General features: G+C 43.0%; 1 protein-coding gene across 7 annotated transcripts; it reads left to right on the top strand.

Annotated features, from left to right (window-relative positions):
• The first annotated feature begins 4,761 nt into the window (after positions 1-4,761).
• LOC100829752 (pentatricopeptide repeat-containing protein At3g46790, chloroplastic) lies at positions 4,762-13,880 on the top strand. 7 transcript variants are annotated; one of them, XM_024457145.1, is made up of 3 exons: positions 4,762-7,162; positions 8,196-8,316; positions 8,825-13,880. In XM_024457145.1, exon 1 carries the CDS (start codon positions 4,811-4,813, stop codon positions 6,347-6,349), a length of 1,539 nt encoding a protein of 512 aa, XP_024312913.1. In that variant the 5' UTR covers positions 4,762-4,810; the 3' UTR covers positions 6,350-7,162; positions 8,196-8,316; positions 8,825-13,880. The 7 variants fall into 7 exon arrangements, with proteins under 7 accessions (XP_024312913.1, XP_024312914.1, XP_024312909.1 ...); XM_024457146.1 differs by lacking the exon at positions 8,196-8,316; XM_024457141.1 differs by having other exon boundaries at positions 8,196-13,880.
• Positions 13,881-23,540: the final 9,660 nt, after the last annotated feature.

Raw genomic sequence — 23,540 nt, 5'->3', positions numbered from 1 at the left:
ATGGAGCGAGTATTTTTTTTTCTGCCACATCCGCGTGGTCGAGGTGTTCCTATGGTGGCTCAACACCCACCCCACCCTGCTGTTGGAGCCCACCCGTTGTTCCTATCCATTTGCATGAAGAAATAGCCTCGTAGGCATCATGTTTTTGGAGAGCTTTGCCACAAGCTTCCTCGACAAGGTCCATTGCCGCTTGATGGTGGTTCTCGTTTTTGGTGAAAGCGAGATGGGTGTACTCTTGGAGTCTTTTCACCGGTGTTCGACCTCGACCAAAGTACTGCTTCTATGCGGTATACCAAGAAAATAGTATGCGACATGTGGATCCGCGTGCAGGTTCTCCTTTCTTCTCGCTTTAGAAATAGGTGTCATGGAGAGTCAGGGGTGTATTAGTCTGGTTTTAAGATCAGGACCCGTACGCGCCGTTAGATCGAGCGAACGGCCCCCGCGCTTCCGATCAGGTGCCGTGTCCTTCTTCCCCTTCCTCCGAGTCGCCCCCACGTCTTAGCCTCCTCCCGATCCCGCAGCCCTCCGGCTAAGCACTCTCCTCTGTTGCCCTCCTTCTGCCGCGGCCTCTCTCCTGCTCTAAGCAGCTGCCACGGTCTCCCTCCTCTTTCCGCTGCTTGCAGCCTTTGGCTACAAATTGGGAAAGACTGAATAGATGAGACGGCAAGCGAAAGGGAAGAATCGGTTCGTAAGATCAATGGAAATAAAATTCCATGCTTCAATCTGAAGAGATACGTGTGAGATTGAGAGAATTGAAGAGGAGTTCCACAGCCGGCTTTGCACTGGAGTGCTTCTGGAGGTTGAACACATCAAGGAAGACGAATCGGTCGGCTGGGCCTTGAGATGCGGTCGTCCAGGAGAGGAAGAGGATATGGGCCAAGAGAGGGAGGCGTGGCCCAGAAAGGAAGGGAGGGAGAGAGAGAGAGATGGGCTGCCCTTGGGAAAAAAGAGAAAGAGGGATGTGGGCTTGTTGGTTCCTGGTCACAACTTAGCTTTTTCCCCCTTGGATATGATTATTTTCTGCTCTAAAAAACTTAGCTTTTTTTCCTTATAAAGTTATTAAAAGCGTATAGTTAGTTGCTCATATATGAGTATCTAGTTGATAAATACCCATAGTTTTTTTTATTGGATTGTATGGGCTGTCCTTGGGTTTGATAAGCTGCTAGCTGGTTGGAACTAGTATATAAATCCAAGTTGCTAGTATAGAAACAAAATTGCTAGTATAGAAAACAAAGTTGCGAATACGTGAGGGAGTCAAAGTTGCAAGCATATGAGCCAAAATTGATAATATATGAGTGAAAGTGGCAAGTATAGAAGACAAAAATTGCTACTATGAGAGTTAAAGTCGTCATTATAAAAGTCAAAGTTGCTACTATGTGAGTGAAAGTTGTTGATATATAAGCCAAAGTTGCTGACATGATAGTCACAGTTTTCAATATAAAACCAAAGTTGCTAATATAATAGTTAAAGTTGCTAGTATAGTTGCAAAAGTTGCTCCTATGAGAGTCAAAGTTGCCAGTAGAAGACAAAGTTGCTACTATGACAGTCAAAATTATTAGTATAAAATTCAAAGTTGCTAGTGTGTGAGTGAAAGTTGTTGTTATGAAAGCGAAAGTTGCAAGTATGTGAACCATCCAAACTTGAAATAGCTGATCCACCTCGTGCTTTTGGGGCTTCGAGAGATGGATGTTAAAGATGAACTGCCGACCATGGGTCTGATGAAACACTTTATGTTTCCATTTGTCTAACAACCCGGACTTCGAAAGCTAAGTAGGTTATGAAGCCCTCTCAGTGATAGCCAACCCACCTATTGATTGATCTTACCTTCCCGAAAGGGCACAGAGATGAGGGAAATGATGGATATCTATGTTTCCAATACATAAATCTTTAACAGATTAATAAAACTATAGATTAGGCAAAAGTAGGATACACATAAATCTCTTCTTTCCCGGATCCCTTCTCTGCCTGCCGTACAACCCGGACTTTCCTACCATCCCGGACTTGGTAAGATAAGTAGGTCAATTCCAACTAGAATTCCAATCATAAATTCATGCCAATTATCATTGAGCAAGAAGGTAGTGGGTCGTGGGGTAATCTTTGGAATGCTAGCAAAGCAATAAAACGAATTGAACAATAAAGAAAGAAAGAAAGAGGAAGGTAAGATAGATCAAGCACTAGAGCCGGGAAAAGCAGAAGAAGCAGATACCAGATTATAGGAAACAGGTTGGATGCCAGTACTCTCCCTCAAGTCCAAGAAAAAGAAATAGCTTAGCTTTCCAGCCTCTGCTTCCCTACAAGAAGAACAACCCATTACTTCTGTTGAAGAGGAGAGCCCTTGCTTGGTTTGATTGATAAGTAGGTTAATCAGCCCTTACTTGCATTGACGGCCAGGTTATGATAGTCAAAGTTGTCAATGTGGAAAAAATGTTACTCGTATGAGAGTCGAAGTTGCCAGTATAGAGGCCAAACTTGCTAGTATGTGAGACAAAGTTGCCGATATAGAAAGCAAAAGTTGCTAATATGAGAGTCAAATAGTTGCGAGATATAGATAGCATGAGAGCAATAGTTGTCGATATAGCGGCCAAATTTGCTAGTATGTGACAAGTTGTCGGTATAGCAGCCAAAATTACTAATATGTGACAAGTTGTCGGTATAGCAGCCAAAATGGCTCTATGAGAGTTAAAGTTGACGGTATAACAACCAAAGTTATAACAAAATATAAAGTTGCCTGCACATTAGCGGAATATAAGATAAAGTTGCTAGTATGAGAGTCAAAGTTGTCAGTATAATAGTCAAAGTTGATACTATATATGTGAGTGAAAGTTGCTGATATATCAACCAAAGTTGCTAGTATGGTAGTCAAAGTTGCCGATATAAAACCAAAACGGCTACTATGATAGTCATGGTTGTCAATATAAAACCAAAGTGGCTATTATGCTAGTATGTGAAAGTTGTTGGTAGACAAACAAAGTTGCTAATATGTGAAAAATAGCGGGTATAGCAGTCAAAGTTGGTAGTATGTGAAAATTTGTCGGTATAGAAGTCAAAGTTGCTAATATATGAGAGTCAAAGTAGCCGATATAAAAGACAAAGATGAAAATATGAAACCCAAAGTTGCCAATATGGAGGTCAAAGTGATCATCATAGAAGAAAAAGTTGCTAGCATGTAAAATAAAGTTGCAAACATAATAGCAAAAGTTGCTAGTAGCAATCTTATTTCACCTCCTTTGGTAGCTTTCACTCCATTTAGGTGATTTTGGCTCCACCGCAACAACTTTTGATCCTTTCTTGGTTCGCGGATAACTTTATCATATGTTGGCGACTTTGACTCTTGGTCAAGAGCAACTTTCGTTTGATTCTAGCACTGAAAAGAACTTTAGCACTTTTGTTGTCAAATTTTTAGTGTATACAAGCAACTTTGACACATATGTTGGCAACATTGTGTTCTTTGTAGTTTTTTTTCGCTCCAATGCGCCAATGCGAACAAAGTTGCAAAAAATTATGAAAAGTTGAATTGTTTAATACTCCCTCTGATCCTAAATTGTTGTCGAAATATTACATGTATCTCTAGACGCTTTTTAAGAGTAGATACATCCATATTTGGGCAAATTTGAATCAAGAATTTAGGATCGGAGGGAGTATAAAAGTTGCTATTTCATTTTTCTTGTCAAAATATACCCAAGTGGGATCTAGTTTTGATGATCTCGTCGCGATAGAGCCAACAGAGAAAACGGATCATAATTCTGATGCACGATTTGAAAGTTATGACTTTTTGAAAAAATCAAACCGGAATTAAATGCACGTGCATGCAGATGTGATGCGCATGATAGATGGAGTTCATTCGGATGCACTGCATGCGGAGGTTGGACGCCCGGGACAGAAGAAAAACATAATTTCCTTACGAAAGGCATCCTAATTAAGTAAATTGGAATATTACCTATTCAGACCGTTGGCTGGCTGGGCTTATCCAGCAGCCGGCCGCCCACTAGTCGCCCCCAAATCGATTTTAAGGTGAAATTTGCTTGCTCGAGTAGATTTCAAAGTGCCTGACAGACCAGCCATGTATGCTTAGGGATGGCACCCGCAGGGTTTGGGTATGGGTAGAGCTCACCCAAACCCGTACCCTCCGCCAAAAATTGTACCTGACACCCGTACCTGTACCTGCAGGCGGGTAGCAGTCGTTTCCCATACCCTCCACCCGCAGGGTAAACAATACCCACATGGTAACCCTTACTCGTAGGAGCATGTGACAAGAATATGGCGCAAGCACAAAAAATGCATGAAAGATGGTAAAATTACATGTAGTTGATAGTTCAACATGATAAGAGCAATATATCAACGTTATGCAATGGAGAAGTCCAAACTAGGATGTTAGAAGGGTGAAGACGTGATGAAAAAGTGTGACGTGCGCCGTTGCGACTAGATGGCCAGAAATTGGATAGCTAAGAGTGGTCGGTTAGGATGTGGGGGAAGGGAGGGATGGACCTATCGGGCTTGGAGGCAAAGAGACGCTTGACCCGCAGTAGGATTTTTTAAGTGATACGTAACACTTATACCTATAACATGACAATCCGCATGTAAATAAACTGGTAAAGGGTAGAAGAGTATGGGTATCACAGTACCTTAGCCGTGCCCTCCATAACCGGCGGGTACAAAATATTTTTCATTTGCGTACCCTGAATGTAAAATATTTCCAAACCCTTATCTTAATGTGGTAAATACCCGGGACCCGGCTGGTAGGCGGGTAATGCGTGCCCACGACCATCCTAGGATGCTACCCCGGCCCGGCATTTAACCCGCCCTCGCTTCCATGCGGCCGCTACCGGCGTTCGTGACGGCCCGTCTCGCCGCCGTCCGCGCGGACCCCTGCGGCGTCCCGCTCCCCGTCTTCAACTCCCTCCTCTCCGCCCTCGTTTCCTCCGACCCCTCCCACGCCCACCTCCCGCTACACCTATTCCGCCGCCTCCTCCTCCCTCGTCGCCGCCCGGACGCCTTCACGCTGTCCACCCTGTCCTCCTCCTTCGCCCTCCTCGACTCCTCCCACCCCCACACCGCCGCCGCCTCTCTCCACGCCTTCTCCTTGCGCCTCGGTCACCTACACGCTGACCCCGTCCTTACTAACTCCATACTGCTTCACTATCTTCAGTCGCCGCACTCCAGCAGCCTTGCGCTCCGCCTGTTCGATGAAATGTCCGTCCGCACCGCCTCGACTTACAACACGCTTATCTCCTACTCCCCTGCAGGCGCTGATACCTGGTCCTTCTTGCGGTGTATGATTGCAGACGGGCACACCCCGGACAGGTTCACGGTCTCAGCAGCCCTGTCTGCGTGCATGTCTGAGCGCGAGGGCAGGGAGCTGCATTGCTTCGCTATGAAGGGTGGTATGTGCAGCGATATAGATTTCCATGTTAGCAGTGCTCTCGTCTCCATGTATTGCAGGGCTTGCCAGCCAGGTCTTGCGCGACGGGTTTTTGAGAGGATGCAGAGGAGGAACGTTGTTTCCTGGACGGCCATGGTTGGAGGGTATGCAGAAAATAGGATGTTTGAGGATGCGATAAAGGCTTTCCGGCAAATGTGGACGATCGGTGGTATTTTGCCGAACAGGGTTGCGTTGATTAGTGTACTCTCAGCTGTTGAGGGCCTCACGGTCTTGGCAGGGGGTGCCCAAGTGCATGGTTTTGCGGTGAGGATGGGGCTATATGGGGAGGTGTCCCTGAACAATGCTTTGATCGCTATGTACGCAAAGTGCGGGGCCTTGCATTATGCAAGGCGTGTATTTGATGGTACTTGGCACAAAGATGTGATCTCATGGGGTTCAATGGTATTGGGTTATGGCCTTCATGGTATGGGTACAGAAGCAGTCACCTTGTTTGATCATATGCATGCTACTGGGGTTAAGCCAGACAGCATAGTTGGTCTGGGCGTGCTTTCAGCTTGCTGCAGGACAGGATTGGTTGTGGAGGGACTTGAGATATACAACTCTCTGCTGAAGGATCACAAAGTTCATCCGACCGAGGAGATGTCTGCTTGCATAGTTGATTTACTGGGACGATCTGGGCTCATTGACGATGCATTGGACTTTATTAAGTCAATGAGTGTGGAGCCAGGCCCTAGTGTCTGGGGAGCACTTCTGGATGCATCTGTTATTCACAGTAACAAAGAAATTCAAGATTTGGCTTGCAGATCTCTTCTTAGATTGGAAGAAGGGAACTCATCAAATCTTGTATTAGTATCTAACCTACATGCCTCTTCTGGTAGGTGGAATATTGTTGAACAATTGAGGGCAGCGATTAAGCAGGGATCATTGAAGAAAACACCTGGTTGCAGTTGGGTAAATCCATCAATATAGTGGTACCATCATTCCTGAAATGAATTGTTCATGTCTTCAGTGGTTCTGAGCACTACACATAAATTAGTTGTGCCACTGATCATAAACAGTATAAGCACATAAAAATCAACAACATCTTTAATCCTATAAAAGACTCAATTGGTGGCGGTGGTATGTCGCCTACTGTCATTTTTTTTCATGACTTGGTTTGGCATGAATCAATGAAATGAGAACGAATATGAATAATCGGATCTAAGATAATACAACAACATTATTTGTAAACTTGTTTTTTTTTAGTTCGTAGTAATGCACGCGTATTGTGCTAGTATCCTTAAAAACAGCATCACGTAATGATGAGTATACGGGTACATGAGTACGTGGCTATGGGTTATGGATTCCCATACCCGTACCTGCTCTACCCGATGGGTATGAAGATTTTCCCATTTACATACCCGTAGGTAAAAGTTTGGCCCAAACCCTTACCCTAATGAGGTTTTTACCCGCTGGGTACGCGGGTAGTGGGGTACCCATTGCCATCCTAGTGTGGCGACCTATGGGTTGGCCGGGGAGGCGGCGAGCTGGAGGGGAGGTGGCAGCGCCGGTAGCTGTAGGAGAACGGCGACCGTGGAAGGTCCAGCGGCAGCCTGCGAAGATCCGGCCGTGGCTGGTGAAGATTCGACGACCTGCAGAGGACGCGGCTGGCGGCAGCAATCAACACTCCTTGCCATCTGAGAAGTCATTCTAGAATATCCTTCTCAATGAGAATTATCTTCCGCAACCTGAAACAATCATTCAAGTGGAGATGATGTTAACGCCTTCTGTTGTTCAGCATCGGTAAAACTGTTGTTTAGCTTGGCTTTTTATCTGAAACAGTACAGTTCTCCTCTTTTATGTGTTGACTTGTATAATTAATTTATATTTGAACTGTGGCTCTTATATGTCTTTCTGGAAATTCTTGTTAGACAGATAGCCCTCTCTAGTACGTTGTTCATATAGCAAGAAATATGGTGTCCATCAAACATCCATGTTTATTCTTAACTCCTATTGGAGCATCCACACCTATGCCTTGCCAGCTTTAAAATGTTGTATTGAACTCTATTATACAATATTAGCCCTTAGAATATAAATTGTTAAGAGGTGATTAAAAGAAAGGACACGTTTGGAAAAGGGTGAAGTTTATCAAACTGCACATATAATTTCATGAAATTGTGAATACTATTTTTTTTTCATGTATAAATGTTAGTACAAAAAACTCCACATGCAAGCATGCACCAAATCGCAGTCGATAAGATGACTGGTTCCATTTAAAATTTTACTTTATTGTGGTGTTATTTATTATGAGCATGTATCAAGATACTTAATTTACACAAAATATTTCATGGATTACCATTACCATCAAGATATTTAATTTACACAAAAAACTTCACATGTAAGCATGCACCGAATCGTAGTCGATAAGATGACTAGTTCCATTTAAAATTTTACTTCATTGTGGTGTTATTTATTATGAGCATGTATCAAGATACTTGATTTACACAGAATATTTCATGGATTACCATTATGAACCTTTCTGCCTGCCTGCCAAAAACTTCTGTTTGCACTAATACTAGCCAAACTAAAACTTCTTGTGAATGAAATTACAACCTTAACCTTACCTTGATCATCCTAATGAAACTGTTCTTTATATCACATATACTGGTTGTGCCCAATGATCAGCTAGGTTATGAATTTTTTTTGTGCTAGCTCGAACAGTGCATACTGTATAAAGATATTGCTCTTCATAGTGCTGATTAGTAATTAACAAATAGATAAATAGGACCTATGTCAATTCTTTCTAAATAATGTTGAAATTTGACATCCCATGCAGGTGTATTATGATTAACTTATGCTATTCATAAATGCTACGTTCACCTTTTTTTACCGGAAAACTGTAAGGGAAGCCCCCGACAATATATATTAACTATATTTGTGAGAAAGTGGGATTGGAGGTATAGACATGCTACTGGTCCACTTCTTACTAGTTATCAAAATTACTCAGCTTTATCTTTTTGACGAAGTTAGATCCTTATTTTTGCACAGTGCTACTAGCTAATTACTCACTTTGCAACAGAAATGACAATCATATTACCTCGGAAAGTCAACCCGAGCATTAGACTCAACCTGCTTCACACCCTTGGCTACGCCGCCATGCTCAGCCAAGCTCCTCTAAAGCCTGTGTCATGACATTTTGCCTTGCTCGTTCTATCTCTATGCACCGGGCCCACAGCTCTGCAACCTTGCTGGTTGAACTTCATGTGTCATGCCACATTTCATTAGAGATTATCTAGGGTGTTGGTTAAGTTAATTTTTTAGGGGTAGTTAGTTTGCTCTTAATTTGCTAGATATTTTACAAATGTAAAATGTGGAGGTGGGGTGGTGGCTCTACTACCATCACTGGCACCACCACCAATGATAAATAAATATAACTGTTATCCTGATGGATTGAACATTCTGCAGCAAATGCAAAACTTGAGACTTCACCGACCAGGTCCATAGAATGCTAAGCTGGTGCATATCATGTCTTTCTTATGGCGAGAAGATAAGATTCTTGGTGCTACAAAATGGAGGAATGTCTGTAGAATGCTAAGCTGGTTGTCAACATTTACTGCCATTGGATATCTTCCACATATTATTCAATGTTGGAATAAATTTCATTCCTAATAAGGAGTCTAATGCACTCGGCATGCTTAAAAGAAAAAAGGAAGAAGAAAGAGTTCATCATGATTAGTGTTAACAGTTGGTATGTTGTATTCTATTTCTTGTATTTTTGAAACTTGTTATATAGTGTATACAATGTTCCCGGTCAAGTAAGGACATAGCTGCTCTGTTGGCATTCCCATGAAGTAGACACATTGGTTAATCTCGTTTTAATGGCACTGATTGGTCAATACCTGTCCTAATTTAGGTGTTCTGGTAGGTTATTCTTAAATTTCTTTTTCACCTTGACACTATTAACCAGGAGCTCCTTTATCAATGTGCCATCTTATCTTTTGAACATTTGCAATCTTGAAGTGATGTAACGAGAACTCAGTTCACAGTTCATGATTGAAACCAATGGGGCTGCACTGACAAAGATCTTGCATTCATTGAATAGGGAAACTCGGATACATGATCAGGATACAGTGAGCACAGCATTCAGATCGTGATAGGATTGGGTCAATGTCTTTTGTAAACTGATAGATACCTGTGTATTTATTAAACTTGATTGCAACAACATGTATGACATCTAGAGGACTTCCACATTGCTACCACAAAGCATGACTAGATTCCTGCATTTAAAGCTCGCTGTCTATTGTTGTCAGCTAGGATCTCAATATCACTTGAGTGAAGAAATTAAGTATTTAATTTGCATGTAAGTATTTTGTTGAGCCTGTCAATTATCTGCTAGTTGTCGTAATTCGGTTATTCACTAATTATTGTTCTGATGATCTGGTGTAAGAAATACCATCCATCTTGTTTATCGTGTATAATAACTCATTATTTCTTTTGTTCTACACAATGATTTTGATATAAAAAATATTTGTACCCTCTTTCTTTGTTATGTTCAAGATCCTGTACATAGATATAGCATGCATCCTGGATTGACTAATTATGAAGATATCTGTAGTTATGCATGATATGAATAATCCTCTGTTTTATGCTTCTTTGTGAACATGTTTGATGTGCAATCGCAAACCATTTTCAGATGCATCTTGCAGCTGGGTGTGCCTACAGAAATGGCAGAAGGAGCCTACAGGTATGTTTGGTTCCTGCAAATATTGGCTTGCCAAATTTTTGGCGAGGGTTCCTCTTCTCCGTGTTGGCCATTTTTTTGAAAGGGAACGAAAAGACCCATTGGCAACTTTTATTTTTTTTACAATAATACAATTGATAGCAAAAAACATTAGACAATAGAAACAACCGATTCTTTGGTATGGGGAGTTAGGGGCACTAATGTTGTTTGATCATACATTTGTAGTCAATAATGTTGTTTGATCATGGTGGAACAAGATTTGCTGTAAGCTGGCAGTAGATTTCTGTTATATATGTAATACTAATTATAAATTGGCCAGCTATATAGTGTTCATTTTCTTAAGTCCTTGTTCTGACCCATATTCGACATATGCCCTTTCCATTCTTCTATATTCATTTGCCATCACAGATCTATCATCATGTAAGATGTGATGGGAAAATGAGACAGCCATTGTGCATCGCTATACTATGCAGCCATATAGCCCATGTGAAATCCAGATGGAGGTAGCTAACGTCCTAATGCTTGCTTCAAATTAATATTCTGTTACATGTATAGAATTTGACCCTTTACTATGTTAGTAGATTTAGGCATCGCAGCAACACAGCCTCTGATGTACGTTTTAAGGTACATTCAGAATGATAGCGAGGGCCCTCCTTGCTTGGTCCTCAGTCACATGGTATAAAACTAAATTTTGGCATTTTGCAGCTGTCTTTTCTTTGTGGCATTTCATGGTAGATGGAATGGTTGTCATTTGATTGATACTGTTTTCATGTACTAAGCTTCATCGATCTTATTGCTCTGGTAACAAAAGCATCCTTAGGGATATAAAGATAATGCAACACAGTGCATACTTGAATGGACTTGTTGTATTATGTAACCTTCACTGCAAAACAAACATATATTCCACGCAGTGTCTTGGGCTTGAATGTTTGGCAGTGCTGAAGCAAACTATGTTTCAAATTTCCACTTCCACTGATTACAACAAACTATGCATCATGGAGTAGTATCTTAATTTCTATAGTGGCACTGATTATTGTGTATTTGGTTAGTCCATTCACTATTTTTAAAGGGATTCTTTTCCTATTCTAGTTAATTTGTTTATCATATTATATTTTATCTGTAATAGATGTTCTCGCCGACATGTTTGTCTAACATTTTATTAATCTTCGATAACCAGATAGATCATGAAAATTGAAACAAAGTCAGATGCCCATTTGATCAACCTAAGCTGTCAAATTTAGATCTAACATTCATATTCATCTACTTGTATTTCATCGGCTTCATATGCATGCTTTATGTTGGTTAATGTTGCCACGAGCAGCACCGCGATCTGTATCAGTTGGTCCTTTCCTGATTTGATCACCAGATTCGTTCACTTTGGGAGGTAACAGCAGGTTTGCTCTCGTGACTCTTTTCAGAATATCATGAATCCTGAATTGAGATATTGCAATCTAGGTCTATAGTTCCATGTTGGTTAGGTGCTCGCGATTGCATGTGTGGAGACGAGCGTCATCCCAAATTTAAGCAAGCTCTTGATTGGAACGGCCTAAGGAGCTGTAGCCTTTCAGCTGAGTTATTGGTATGATGTCATAATTATTCTGATCTAGACATGCTTTGTATAGCCTTTTCATGGGCAAATTCTGTTGGTCTTAACGATAGCAGCATACCAATGGCTTGTTGAGTCATTTAATATGATTATGAAGCCCAGCTACAGTACATATTATTCTCCCAAGAGGTGCATTGTCAACGTATGAGTTAAGTTCTGATTCAGTAGGCTGGATACAACCTGAATTGGACTACCTTCTTCCGAACGAGGTAAATTTTTCACAACACAAGAAGCATCACCTTCAGGTAGCGCCTTTACCACCTATACATGAAAGATCAGACCAGATCTTTACAGCCTTTTCTCATACCCATCTTGTCATATGTTGCCTCCTTTTTATTCTGGTCTTGTGGGTTTCTCTCATGAAGTAATTGGTGATGTGTGACTTGACAGGGCACTGGTAACCAGCCAATCATGAAGTTGTACCTTGTGCTATTAAACTCCCTCTTCCCATGATGAACCCACATGGATGGGATCCACTTCCACTGTTAGATCGAAAAGTACGCTCTTCACTTGAGAAAAGAATGATTGTCCGGATGGCTGGCTGGCCCGTTTCTTTCTTTGGACCGCAGCAGAACGTACGCTGGTGGTCCGGGTGCAACTTGATTTCACCCTGCAATTCGCTGCACTGCACGCACACGGAAGCACGCTGCTGCGTGCCTACACCTGCCTGTGTGAGCCTCCTGCTCACGGTGTCGCTGTTTTCCCCGCCGAGGGTGCCATATCGGATGATCATATATTCATATGGCAGTCACATGGGCGGGCTCGTGCGACCTGGCAAGCGTCGGCACCTTCGTTCTCTTCTCTTTGGGGTGACAACGATACTGGGGCCGGATCTATTTATTCCTTAGCACGGCCCACGATAGATGGGGAGCTCCCGAAGGAGGTCGCCCTCATGGGCAGTGAGATTGCAAGAACAGATACAGAGTCTGGAAAGGAAACAAAACGGAAAGGGACTGACGGATCAGATCCTGATATGCTGTTCTGGTGGGAGAGATGACTCGGGACTCTCGCATGATTGCACATTGTTGGCTTGTCCGTACGTGATTGTCAGCAGGGCACTGTAGGGTCTCCGAGAATCTGATCCTCTCTTCTCTGCGCTGCAAGCGGAGTAGGTTTCTTATACCGCATCAGGTGTGGATAGCGGTACTGAAATTAGGCATGTATTTGCAACCCAATATATCTGGTCCTGTGGGTGTGGAAGCATCCTAGAGCACTTAGTGAATGGACTCTTCTTGGATGACACATAAGAGGTCACATAGTTCATCCGTGAACCTTGATTAATTGGAAAGAGTGTTTGAATCCGAGCTCTTATGCTGTTGGAGCACCTGACATGTTTCATCATATTAACAGCTCTTCCTTGACCACTCGAGGACGCGAGGTGACGTGATACTTGTTCGTTTGGATTGGAGAGTGTCTTTGCTTCCCAAAGTTACAGTGAAAAATCAGATGCAGCTCACTCATTAGAATTGTAGTATTCAAAAAAGTACAAGGAAACTTGTACTAAATCAGCGACACTTAATATGAGATGGATATGGGATGGATGGAGTATTATTCAGCGAAGGATCTTCAGTGTTTATACTCAGGGGCAAAAAAGAAACGTAAGTAGGCATCTACAACATGGTTTATATCATGCACTAGCCATTCCTATCCTTGTACGGACATAAACACATGGCAGTTTGAAATTTTATTGGTTCAAAGTATATGGGCAAGCTTGCCGTAACAGTGATACTGACAGCAGAAAACACGTGGCAGTTTGAAATTTTATAGGTTCAAAGTACAATACATGGGCAAGCTTGCCGTAACAGTGTTCCTGACAGTGCTTCCAGTGCATTGTACTCGACACATTGATCTGCCGTATCCAGCTGCTGAAATGAAGCTCACCGGAGTCACCGAATTGAATTCTGCAGCTAATGTGTTAATGATTGGAGAACAATATTTCCTTCGAGTGGCTACTGAAAACGAGTCACCAACTCAAAGAAGCTTCTCTAACATGTCCGGTATGGGTGCTCCTCACAACATTTTCTTGTCCATAAGATCCGAGGTGCTTCAAAAGGTACAGATAATGTTTTTTTACCAAGTCATTGGTAGGTGATCTAATGTCTAAGTTGGGATCCAGGGAGCCCACCTGTTCGTGTGTATTCATCTATTTTAAAATGTTCGTGAGTTATGCTGCAGTGTTGCCGCCTCCAAGATTTTGGACTTTAAATAGCAGTTTTTCTGCTTTCCCAAAGCATATGCTCCTGGGCGTTCTAAATTTTCCAAAAATGATCATAAAGCGCGCTAAATTTAAGAAAGTTCATAGATGCACATTACGTGATAATACGATCTTTGATTTTTTTTTCTTTGAAAAATATATTCAGCAAGTTTCCTAAATTCTTTTTCTGTGTGGACGAAACAAGTTCCCTCAATTCTGGAAAATGCCATGTGTGTGTACTGAGTAATAATCTATTTTTTTTAGAATATACATCGGCGGACATATCATATATTAAAGAAGAAGACCGCGACGCGGTAATTGTCAGATTACATGATTACTCACGCAACGCACACATTACATCCACCAAACCAAAGTTCCAAAAGAGATTTGAACCCTTGAATAGACCAGCTTTACACCATGCATCACCCTCTTGGCTGATCACGCGAAGGACCTGCGATACGCTCGGTGTTGCTCCATCAAAAACCACCGCATTGCGATGCTTCCACATGCTCCAACATACCAAGGTTACCGCAGTGTTTAGATTCCTTCGATCCTTTCGTCCCCCAACAGCCAGGCTCGGCCACCATTCCGCCATGGTGCTATGCGCATCTGGGATCCACTCCCGCTTCCGCCAGCGATCCAGCAAAGAAAACCAAATCTGACGAGTGACCACACATCCCAATGTCTGATGTCCTCATCCACCTGATTGCATAGTGGACACCTTTGAGGATGGGGAAGGTCACGACGACGTAGGCGATCCGCCGTCCAACCAACCACATGAAGAAAACACATCGACCTGAGGCCCTCGAAGACCAGATCTCTGCCGCCCCAGGCAGGGCAATATGGCCGCCAAAAAATGCCGCATAGGAGGATGCCACCGAGTATCTGCCATTGCCGTCCCACTTCCATCGGAACAAGTCCTAGTCGGTAGAGAGCTCCACATGAACCACAAGATCCCAGACATTCAAGAACTCATCAATGGCGAGAGAATTTAGGTTAGGTTTGATCATCTTGACCCATCTGCGATCCTCCAAAGCCTCGGCAACCGTCAACCTCTTCCCACCTCCACCAACCTTCAAGAAAAGATTTGGCGCTACATCGCATAGGGCCATATCATGAAGCCACGGATCACACCAGAAATTGACCCGCTGACCATTTCCCACAGTGATCGAAGTAGCCGCTCGGCAGAGGTCCGAAGCAAGGGTAGGAATCTGAAGGTCAAACTCCGCCCAAGGCTTATCCACAGCCGAACACTTCAGCCATCCCCATCTAGCTTGCAGGGCCACGTTGAGAAGCCGAAGGTTAGGAATACCCAAACCACCGAATTGCTTTGGGGAGCAAACCGTTTGCCATGCCACTAGGCAGTGACCGCCACGGACCTCCTTTCGCCCCTTCCACAGGAAACCGCGACAAAGTCTCTTGATAGTCGAAATCATTTTGACCGGCAACTCCAGCGACATCATGGCGTAGACCGGCATAGCACATAGCACATAGCACAAAAGGGACCAAAGTCAATCGCCCACTGGTCGAAAACATAGGAGCAGACCACATCTAAACCTTCTTCTCAACTTCTCCACAATCAGAACCAGCTGCCCCGCGGACGGCTTTCTTAGACCAAGTGGCAGTCCAAGGTAGGAGCAAGGGAAGGGTTTAACCTCACAACCCAACACATGATGAACTAGCTCAATCTGTTCCTCGGAGCAGCGGATCGGATGGGCCGAGGTCTTAAGGAAGTTGACCCTCAGCCCGGATGCCACAGCGAAGTCCTCAAGCAAAGCCACACACGCCCGAAGTTCTGTCTCCACCGGCTGGATCACAACCACAGCGTCATCCGCGAAAAATGACGCCCGACGCGATAATCCCCTCAAAGCCAAGCGTTGAAGCAAGCCGACTTCCTCCGCCTTCCGGAGAAGCAAGTTGAGGCCGTCCATGGCCAGAATGAAGATCATTGGCGAGAGCGAATCACCTTGCCGCAATCCACGCTGGTTTGAAATGATCGCACGAGGGATGCCATTCACCAAGACATGCGTAGAAGCGGTACCCAACAGCGCGCCAGCCACCCTAACCACTTCCTCCCGAAGCCAAGCCACTTCAAGACGTCAAAGAGAAAGGACCAGTGCAGCGAATCAAAGGCCTTGGCGATGTCCAACTTGAGAAGGATGGACGGACGCCGGAGATTGAACAACCGCCTTGCCATGCCCTGCACGAGCATGAAGTTATCGTGCAGGCAGCGATCACGAACAAAGGCGCCTTGGTGGGGGCCCACCAACCATGGTAGCTCAGGACATAGACGGTTGGCCAAAACCTTCGATATCAACTTGTCCACCGCATGAATCAAGCTAATGGGTCTAAAATCCCCCATGGCCGTAGCCCCTTGTTTCTTTGGGAGCAGACAAATATAGGCCTGATTCACCACCTCAAGCCCACGACAGTCCAAAGCCGAGAAGTTCCGAAAACACTCCACCAGGTCCGGCTTCAGAATCCCCCAATAGGTCGTAAAAACCGACTAGTAAACCCATCCGGTCCTGGGCATTTATCCGGCGGCAACTCACGAACCACCCTCCAAATCTCATCTTCGGAGAAGTCCTCCTCTAGGCCCAGTGGGCCGAATTGCCCACTGCCCAGGAAGTCCAGATTAAGGCCGAAAGGCTTATCCACACCGGAGCCCATCAAATCGGATAAGAACGAGTCAGCCACATTAGCCATCTCCACGTGGTTAGAGGTTCTCTGACCATCAACCTCCAAGGCGCCAATGAAGTTCTTACGCTTCCTGTGATTCGCGCTCAAATGGAAGAAACGGGTGTTAGCATCACCCTCCTTCAACCACAGCAAACGGGACCACTGCCTCACAATCGTTCTTTCGAGAGAAGAAAGGCCAAGAAGCTTCCGCTTAACGATCGAACGAAGACCACGTTCCGCTGCCGAAAGACAACGCGTCTCCATAGCCACATCAAGATGGAGTAAGACCTCCGTGGCCACCAGGATCTGCAACTTCTCATCACCGATGAATTTGTCGCTCCAACTCTTCAGGAGCCTAGCCATGCGACGCAGCCGAGTCGCCACTCTCAAAAAGGGATTGGGAATTGGGTGGACGTCAGCGTTCCACACGTCCTGCACCACTTGCAAAAATCCCGGCGCCTTAGGCCAAAAGGCCTCAAAATGGAAGCGCCTGCCCCTCCTGAGATCAGCCGCCGGGTCCAAGAGGAGCGGACAGTGATCCGAGGTAGAAGTGCTCAAGGTGGAAAGAAAGACGTTCGGCCACAGCATCTCCCAGTCCACTGTGGAGAAGACACGATCAATTCTCTCCAACGTGGGATCAGCCCTCTCATTCGACCACGTGAATCTCCGGACCGCAAGGTAGATCTCCTTCAACTCAAGATCCCCAAGAAATTTACGGAATTTACACATCAAACCACGATGAACTCTAGCATTGTTTTTATCTTCCAAGTTCACAATTAAGTTAAAGTCTCCGGCCACCACCCAAGGCCCGGCATGCAGATCCCTCACATCTCTCAACTTCAGCAAGAAGTTGTGCTTCTCCACCTCCCTATGCGGCCCATAAACACCTGTTAGCCACCAGCACCCATCAGGCGAGTTAACATGTGCCATCAGAGTATGATCTGTGTAGTGCGGATTAGAAAGCACCACATCGCCAGTTTTCCACGCAAATATAATGGCACCCCGGGTACCCATAGCTGGCAAAAAGAAAAAAATATTCGAGAAGTCCCGGCCAAAACAATGTGCCACAGTGTTTGGCATCACTACCTGCAGTTTCGACTCCTACAAACACACAACCGAGGCGCCCGAACCCGAAACCACTTGAAACACTGCATTGCGTCTAGCTATCGAATTTAAGCCACGCGCATTTCACACTAAATTTTTTGGATTGGCAATAGACATACAACCAATCCACAGACCACCACAGGAAGCAAGCGACGTCACTCAGACGCCAGGCGCCACCGGCATGTCATCAGTAATAATCTATGGCCGTCTTATCTTGGGTACTTCCTCCGTCTAATAAAACATGTCTCAATTTTGACTAAATTTGAATGCATCTATAACTAAGTCATGTATAGATACATTCAAATTTTGACAAACTTGAGACATCTTTTGTTGGACGGAGGGAGTACAAAATTTTGTTCATTTGTTTGTTGTACAAGAAAAATAATGGAAGAAGGGAGGGACCATTATACGTGGGACACATATCCCCTGCGGTAGTGCACCTCTAACATGCAAAAACGGACACTCCCTTGTCTCGCATTTCGTACTCTACTCTTGCCCGAGCTTTGTGGGCTACTCCTTTGATAATTTTGCACAACTGTCAGTTGGCTTTGAAACCAATCGTTGTCTTTGTACTCGATTTGCCGTCGGGTAACACGTGTGTTCCCGGGTGCGTCAGCACATCACCCAAGGCGAACTAATCAGGGTGCCGTAGATACACTTATTCGAGACAGAGCGACGTCGATAGACACTGGCTAAATCGGCTTCCAAAGAATGAACGCACTTGAAGTTTAAATAGGCTTGATGCAGCATGGTCAAGATCAAGAAATGACCCCTGTTGGTTTGGTAATCTACGCTGTTGCCCCAGGATCCATGCCTATTGCCAAGGAGGGAGGCGGCATCTTGATGTGAGATCGAGATAGGCAATCAGAGGAGGGGTGAATGATTGCGCGGAAGCAAATTAAAACTTTTCCCGAAAGTTCAAACCCTAAATCACCTTTCTGTCCGTGATAGTAAAACAGCCGTAACTTTTGATTGGATGAACCAAAAAATACGTATGAGTATGGAAAAGAAAGGTATTAAAATTATCTAACCAACGCAACAAGAATCACCTCAATCGGACTTACCAATCAAAAGATATGATCAAAATAGTAACAGCTGACAGAAAGTTACGAGGATTAATCTAAAACCAATTTCGAGGAATAACAAGAAAGATGAATTAATTGCAATCTTCTCTTGATCTCGTGATAAACCTGCAGCAAAGTATTATAAACTTGTGATGAACCTGCACCAAAGTATTAGAAAGATCTAGCACGAAGATTTCACGAAGATCCGAGAAGAACAGAGATGACACCGCCAACGAATCTCTTTATTGCAACGATGTCGATCGATTACAAAAGATGCAACCATGCATCCAAGAACTCTCCAAGAATTGATCTAGATCCAAAGCTTTGAGTTCCCTTACGTCCTTGCTAAAACCCTAGCTAGGATGCCCTCTATTTATAAGGGAAAATTCGCAACCCTAAACCGAATCCGAATCCAACACGGACTCCTCTGTCCCGGTCAGTATTTTGCCCGTGGGGCCCGCATACGACCTCGGATTGAGATGACTCCAAAATCAAAGTTGTTCGTCTCGACGACGCGCACAACTTTCATGTGGATCACTTTTCCAACCGACGCCATCTTAATGACGCTACTGTTTAATCTTTAAACAGCTCTCATCCAGCCACGGCTGGACCTACATATCTTCACCTCGATGTCACTTCATGCCATCAACTCTTCTTGATGTCTTCAAAACTCGACCATCACGTATCGAATATCTCCAATACCGTACATCTCCGGTATAAACAACATACGACAAACCGGTGCCCTCCCGGATCATCGTAGCTTTCACTTCCATTGTTCCTTCGCACGAACGTCCCGCATGACCTTGATCCTCGACCTCAGCTTCCCAAGCTTCGTCTCTCGATCCCGTCATCGACCACGTTCCTCTAGCTCCGGCAACACCTAAAAGCGAACACACAAATAACCAGTACGAGCACAAGTCCACGACTTGACTCAGGGTAAGTTCCAAATAACTCACGCCATGTTATCACATAAGAAACTAATGGATCAGCACACCACTAGCAAAGCATTAAGTCCAAACAAGATACATGTCATCACTTAAATATCCATATTATCCAAAGTATCCACATCAATGTTTCATCTAAAACACTTGCCAATGTTACACATCACATATGATTTCACAATCTCCCCCTTGATGAAAACATTGGCAACCTTTCGTTAACAACATTAGACATTGAACATTGATTGGCATACACATTCACTTAACTCTCAGATTTTCAAGGTTTTGAAAAGAAAATGAAAAACATCAAAAAGTTGGAGAAACACCAATAAAAGAACACCAATAAAAGGTAAAATATGGTATGTATATGTGTTGAAATCTCTCCCCCTTTGACAATGAATTTCATCAAAACCACACAAAAATATTTCCCCCGCTTCAATTTTTTTAAACTAAAAGCGATTCTTTTTCTTGTAATGAGCACTATGAAACATCATGAACATGATAATTGTGCATCCAAGTCATGTAAAAAGTAGTTGTACTCGACATGTATATAAGTATGATGTAATCTACACATGACTAACAATCAAGTATTGTTACGATTTATTGCAAGACATGGTCTCCCCTTGTCAACTACATCAATACTTGAATACAAAATAACTTGCAGCACATTACATTAAACAAAGCACTTTATAAAAGCATAATATTTATTTTCATTGAATTTATATGCCAAGTCAATTCAACCTTGCCAAGCCTATATTTAAACCACCATGCCAAGCCTATGTCCAGAGTGCAATGATTAACAATCAGAAGCTTAAAGCAATGATAAGCAATCAGAAGCTTAAGACAAAGGTTTCAATAAACACAGCAACCTCCAAGTTCATACCAAAGTGCAATGGTAAGCAGTTTCGTGAAGATGTAGTGCGACATTGGCATATTTATTTAGTAAAAATTGCTTGACACCACGTGTCTTTGTATATTTGGAACCTTGATACCATTATATTTTCATCATTGCTAGTAATTAAGTATCCAAAACCAAAATAGCTAACAAAGTTTAACCATGACAAGATTTAGTTCAAGTTATCATTCGTATTAGAAGTCATGTGATAGACTATTTCATACGAGCATACATATAAAATGACAATGTCCTCAAAACATAAACGTGGTTGCAAAAATGTCATTTCAGGATGGAATACAATGCTCATTACTTTTTCAGATTTTTTATTTATTAAAGATAAAAGAACGAAAAAGAAGCAAGTATCGTACACGAAGAACAAACTCCCCCTCAAACCATCCCGTATGGTTTGATTACTCCAAGTTCACCTCGAAGAAAAGCAAACCGAGAAGAATCCAATGGTTTAGTAAAAATGTCTGCCAATTGACGTTCGGTATCTATAAAGTTGAGCACAACATTTTCTTTTTCAACATGATCTCTAAGAAAATGATATCTTATATCTATGTGCTTAGTTCTAGAATGTTGCACTGGGTTTTTAGCAATACATATAGCACTAGTGTTATCACAATAAAGTGGTACACTTTCTAAAATAACCCCATAATCTTTCATTGTAGCTATTATCCATAAAATCTGTGAGCAACAGCAAGCAGCAGCTACATATTCACTTTCAGCAGTAGACTGTGCAACAGAACTTTGTTTCTTAGAAGACCAAAGTACTAAAGAATCACCCAAAAATAAGCATGTACCAGATGTACTCTTTCTATCAATTCTACAACCTCCAAAATCAGCATCCGAAAATGCACGCAATATGATACTAGAGGAAGCAGAAAGCCAAATGCCAAAAGATTGGGTGCCATGTAGATACCTGAAAATCCTCTTGACAGCTTGTAAATGTGATGTACGTGGGGAAGCTTGAAACCGTGCACACAAGCATACAGAAAATTGTATATCCGGTCTAGAGGCAGCAAGATAAAGAAGTGAACCAATCATACTCCTGTACATCTTTTGGTCAACAGGTTCACCATCCTCATCAAGATCAAGCGACGTCGTAGATCCCATTGGTGTCATAATAGGCTTGCAGTTTTCCATCCCAAAACGTCGTAGCAGATCCTTCGTATACTTACTTTGATGTACAAAGGTGCCCTCCTTTGTTTGCTTGATTTGCAGCCCCAAAAAGTAAGTAAGTTCGCCCATCATGCTCATCTCAAATTCCCTGCTCATAGTTTCTGAAAATTCTGACACCAAAGCATGAGAGGCAGACCCAAAGATAATATCATCAACATAAACTTGTACGAAGAGTTGATCATTGCCATGCTTGAGTACAAATAAGGTTTTATCAACGTTTCCCATGGTAAAACCCTTTTCAAGTAAAAAAAATTTTAACCTATCATACCATGCACGTGGGGCTTGTTTTAAACCATACAAAGCCTTTGAGAGTTTATAAACATGGTTTGGGAAATTTGGATTCTCAAAACCCGGTGGTTGCTTAACATAAACCTCCTCATCAATGAAGCCATTGAGAAAAGCACTTTTAACATCCATTTGATAAAGCTTGAAACCTTTAGATGCAGCAAATGCCAATAAAATTCTTATAGCTTCTAATCTAGCAACAGGGGCAAAAGTTTCATCAAAATCAAGGCCCTCAATTTGAGTAAAACCTTGAGCAACCAACCTAGCCTTGTTGCGAACAATAACACCATCCTCACTTTGTTTGTTTTTAAAAACCCAACGTGTACCAATAAGGGTATGACCTGGAGGTGGTGAAACAAGAGTCCAAACTTGGTTACGCTCAAAATTTTCTAATTCCTCATGCATGGCATTGATCCACGATTCATCAGTAAATGCATGAGATATATCTTTGGGCTCAAAAGAAGCAACAAATGCAGAATGATTGTGAGAGTTAGAATCGATAAACCTTGACCGTGTGACTCTCTCAGTCATGCTTCCAATAATCTGTTCAGGAGGGTGCCTCTTTTGAATGTGTCGGGGTGCTGAAATATTTGACTCAGCAGCTTGCTCAACCCCAGCTTGAGTAGTCGAGGTAGTCTCCTGAGGGTGATCAATTGTAGCAGCAGTAGTAGTAGGTGTAGGAACAGCTACAGATGGTGCATGGACAGCAGGGGGCACGCCATCCTCCTCATCATCTTCATCATCTAAAAATATTCCCTCCCCCTGAACATGTGTTCCTGCATTAGAAACAAGAGGACTAGAGCCAGAACTAGCCTCATCAAAAGTCACTTCACTGGTTTCCATTAGTCGGTTAGTCTCGTAAACATAAACACGATAACCACGTGAATGAGCAGGATATCCAAGAAACATGCCATCATATGATCTAGACTCAAACTTATCTAGATTACCAGATTTAAGAACAAAGCATTTGCATCCAAAAACTCTTATGTGAGATATAACAGGTTTACGTCCAAATCGTAGTTCATATGGCGTTTTATCAATTTTGGATCTCAAGAACACACGATTTGAAACATAACAAGCAGTAGATATAGCTTCAGCCCAAAACTTTCTAGGAGTAGAAAATTCATCAAGCATAGTACGGGCCATCTCAACTAGAGTTCGATTCTTACGCTCCACTACACCATTTTGTTGCGGTACATAAGGTGCAGAAAATTGATGTTCAATGACAAGTTCATCGCAAAACTGATTAAAATATGAATTCTTAAATTCAGTTCCATTATCACTCCTGATAGTTTTCAAAGATCCTGGGTGCTCAACACTTAATCTATTCACAAGACTCTTAAAATGACTAAAAGCCTCATCCTTAGATGCCATAAAATAAACCCAAGAATATCTTGAATAATCATCAACAATCACCAGAACATACCACTTACCACCAAAAGATTGTACTCTTGATGGACCAACTGTATCAAGGTGTAGAAGTTGTCCTGGGG

This window comes from Brachypodium distachyon, chromosome 1 (assembly GCF_000005505.3).
Source record: "Brachypodium distachyon strain Bd21 chromosome 1, Brachypodium_distachyon_v3.0, whole genome shotgun sequence".
Classification (NCBI taxonomy): domain Eukaryota; kingdom Viridiplantae; phylum Streptophyta; class Magnoliopsida; order Poales; family Poaceae; genus Brachypodium; species Brachypodium distachyon.
The sequence above is the reverse complement of the archived record's forward strand: the minus strand, read 5'-3'. Positions and strand labels throughout refer to the sequence as shown.

Excerpts from the sequence above, each read along its gene's own strand:
- LOC100829752 (XM_024457146.1), top strand. The coding sequence starts at position 4,811 with ATGCGGCCGCTACCGGCGTTCGTGACGGCCCGTCTCGCCGCCGTCCGC.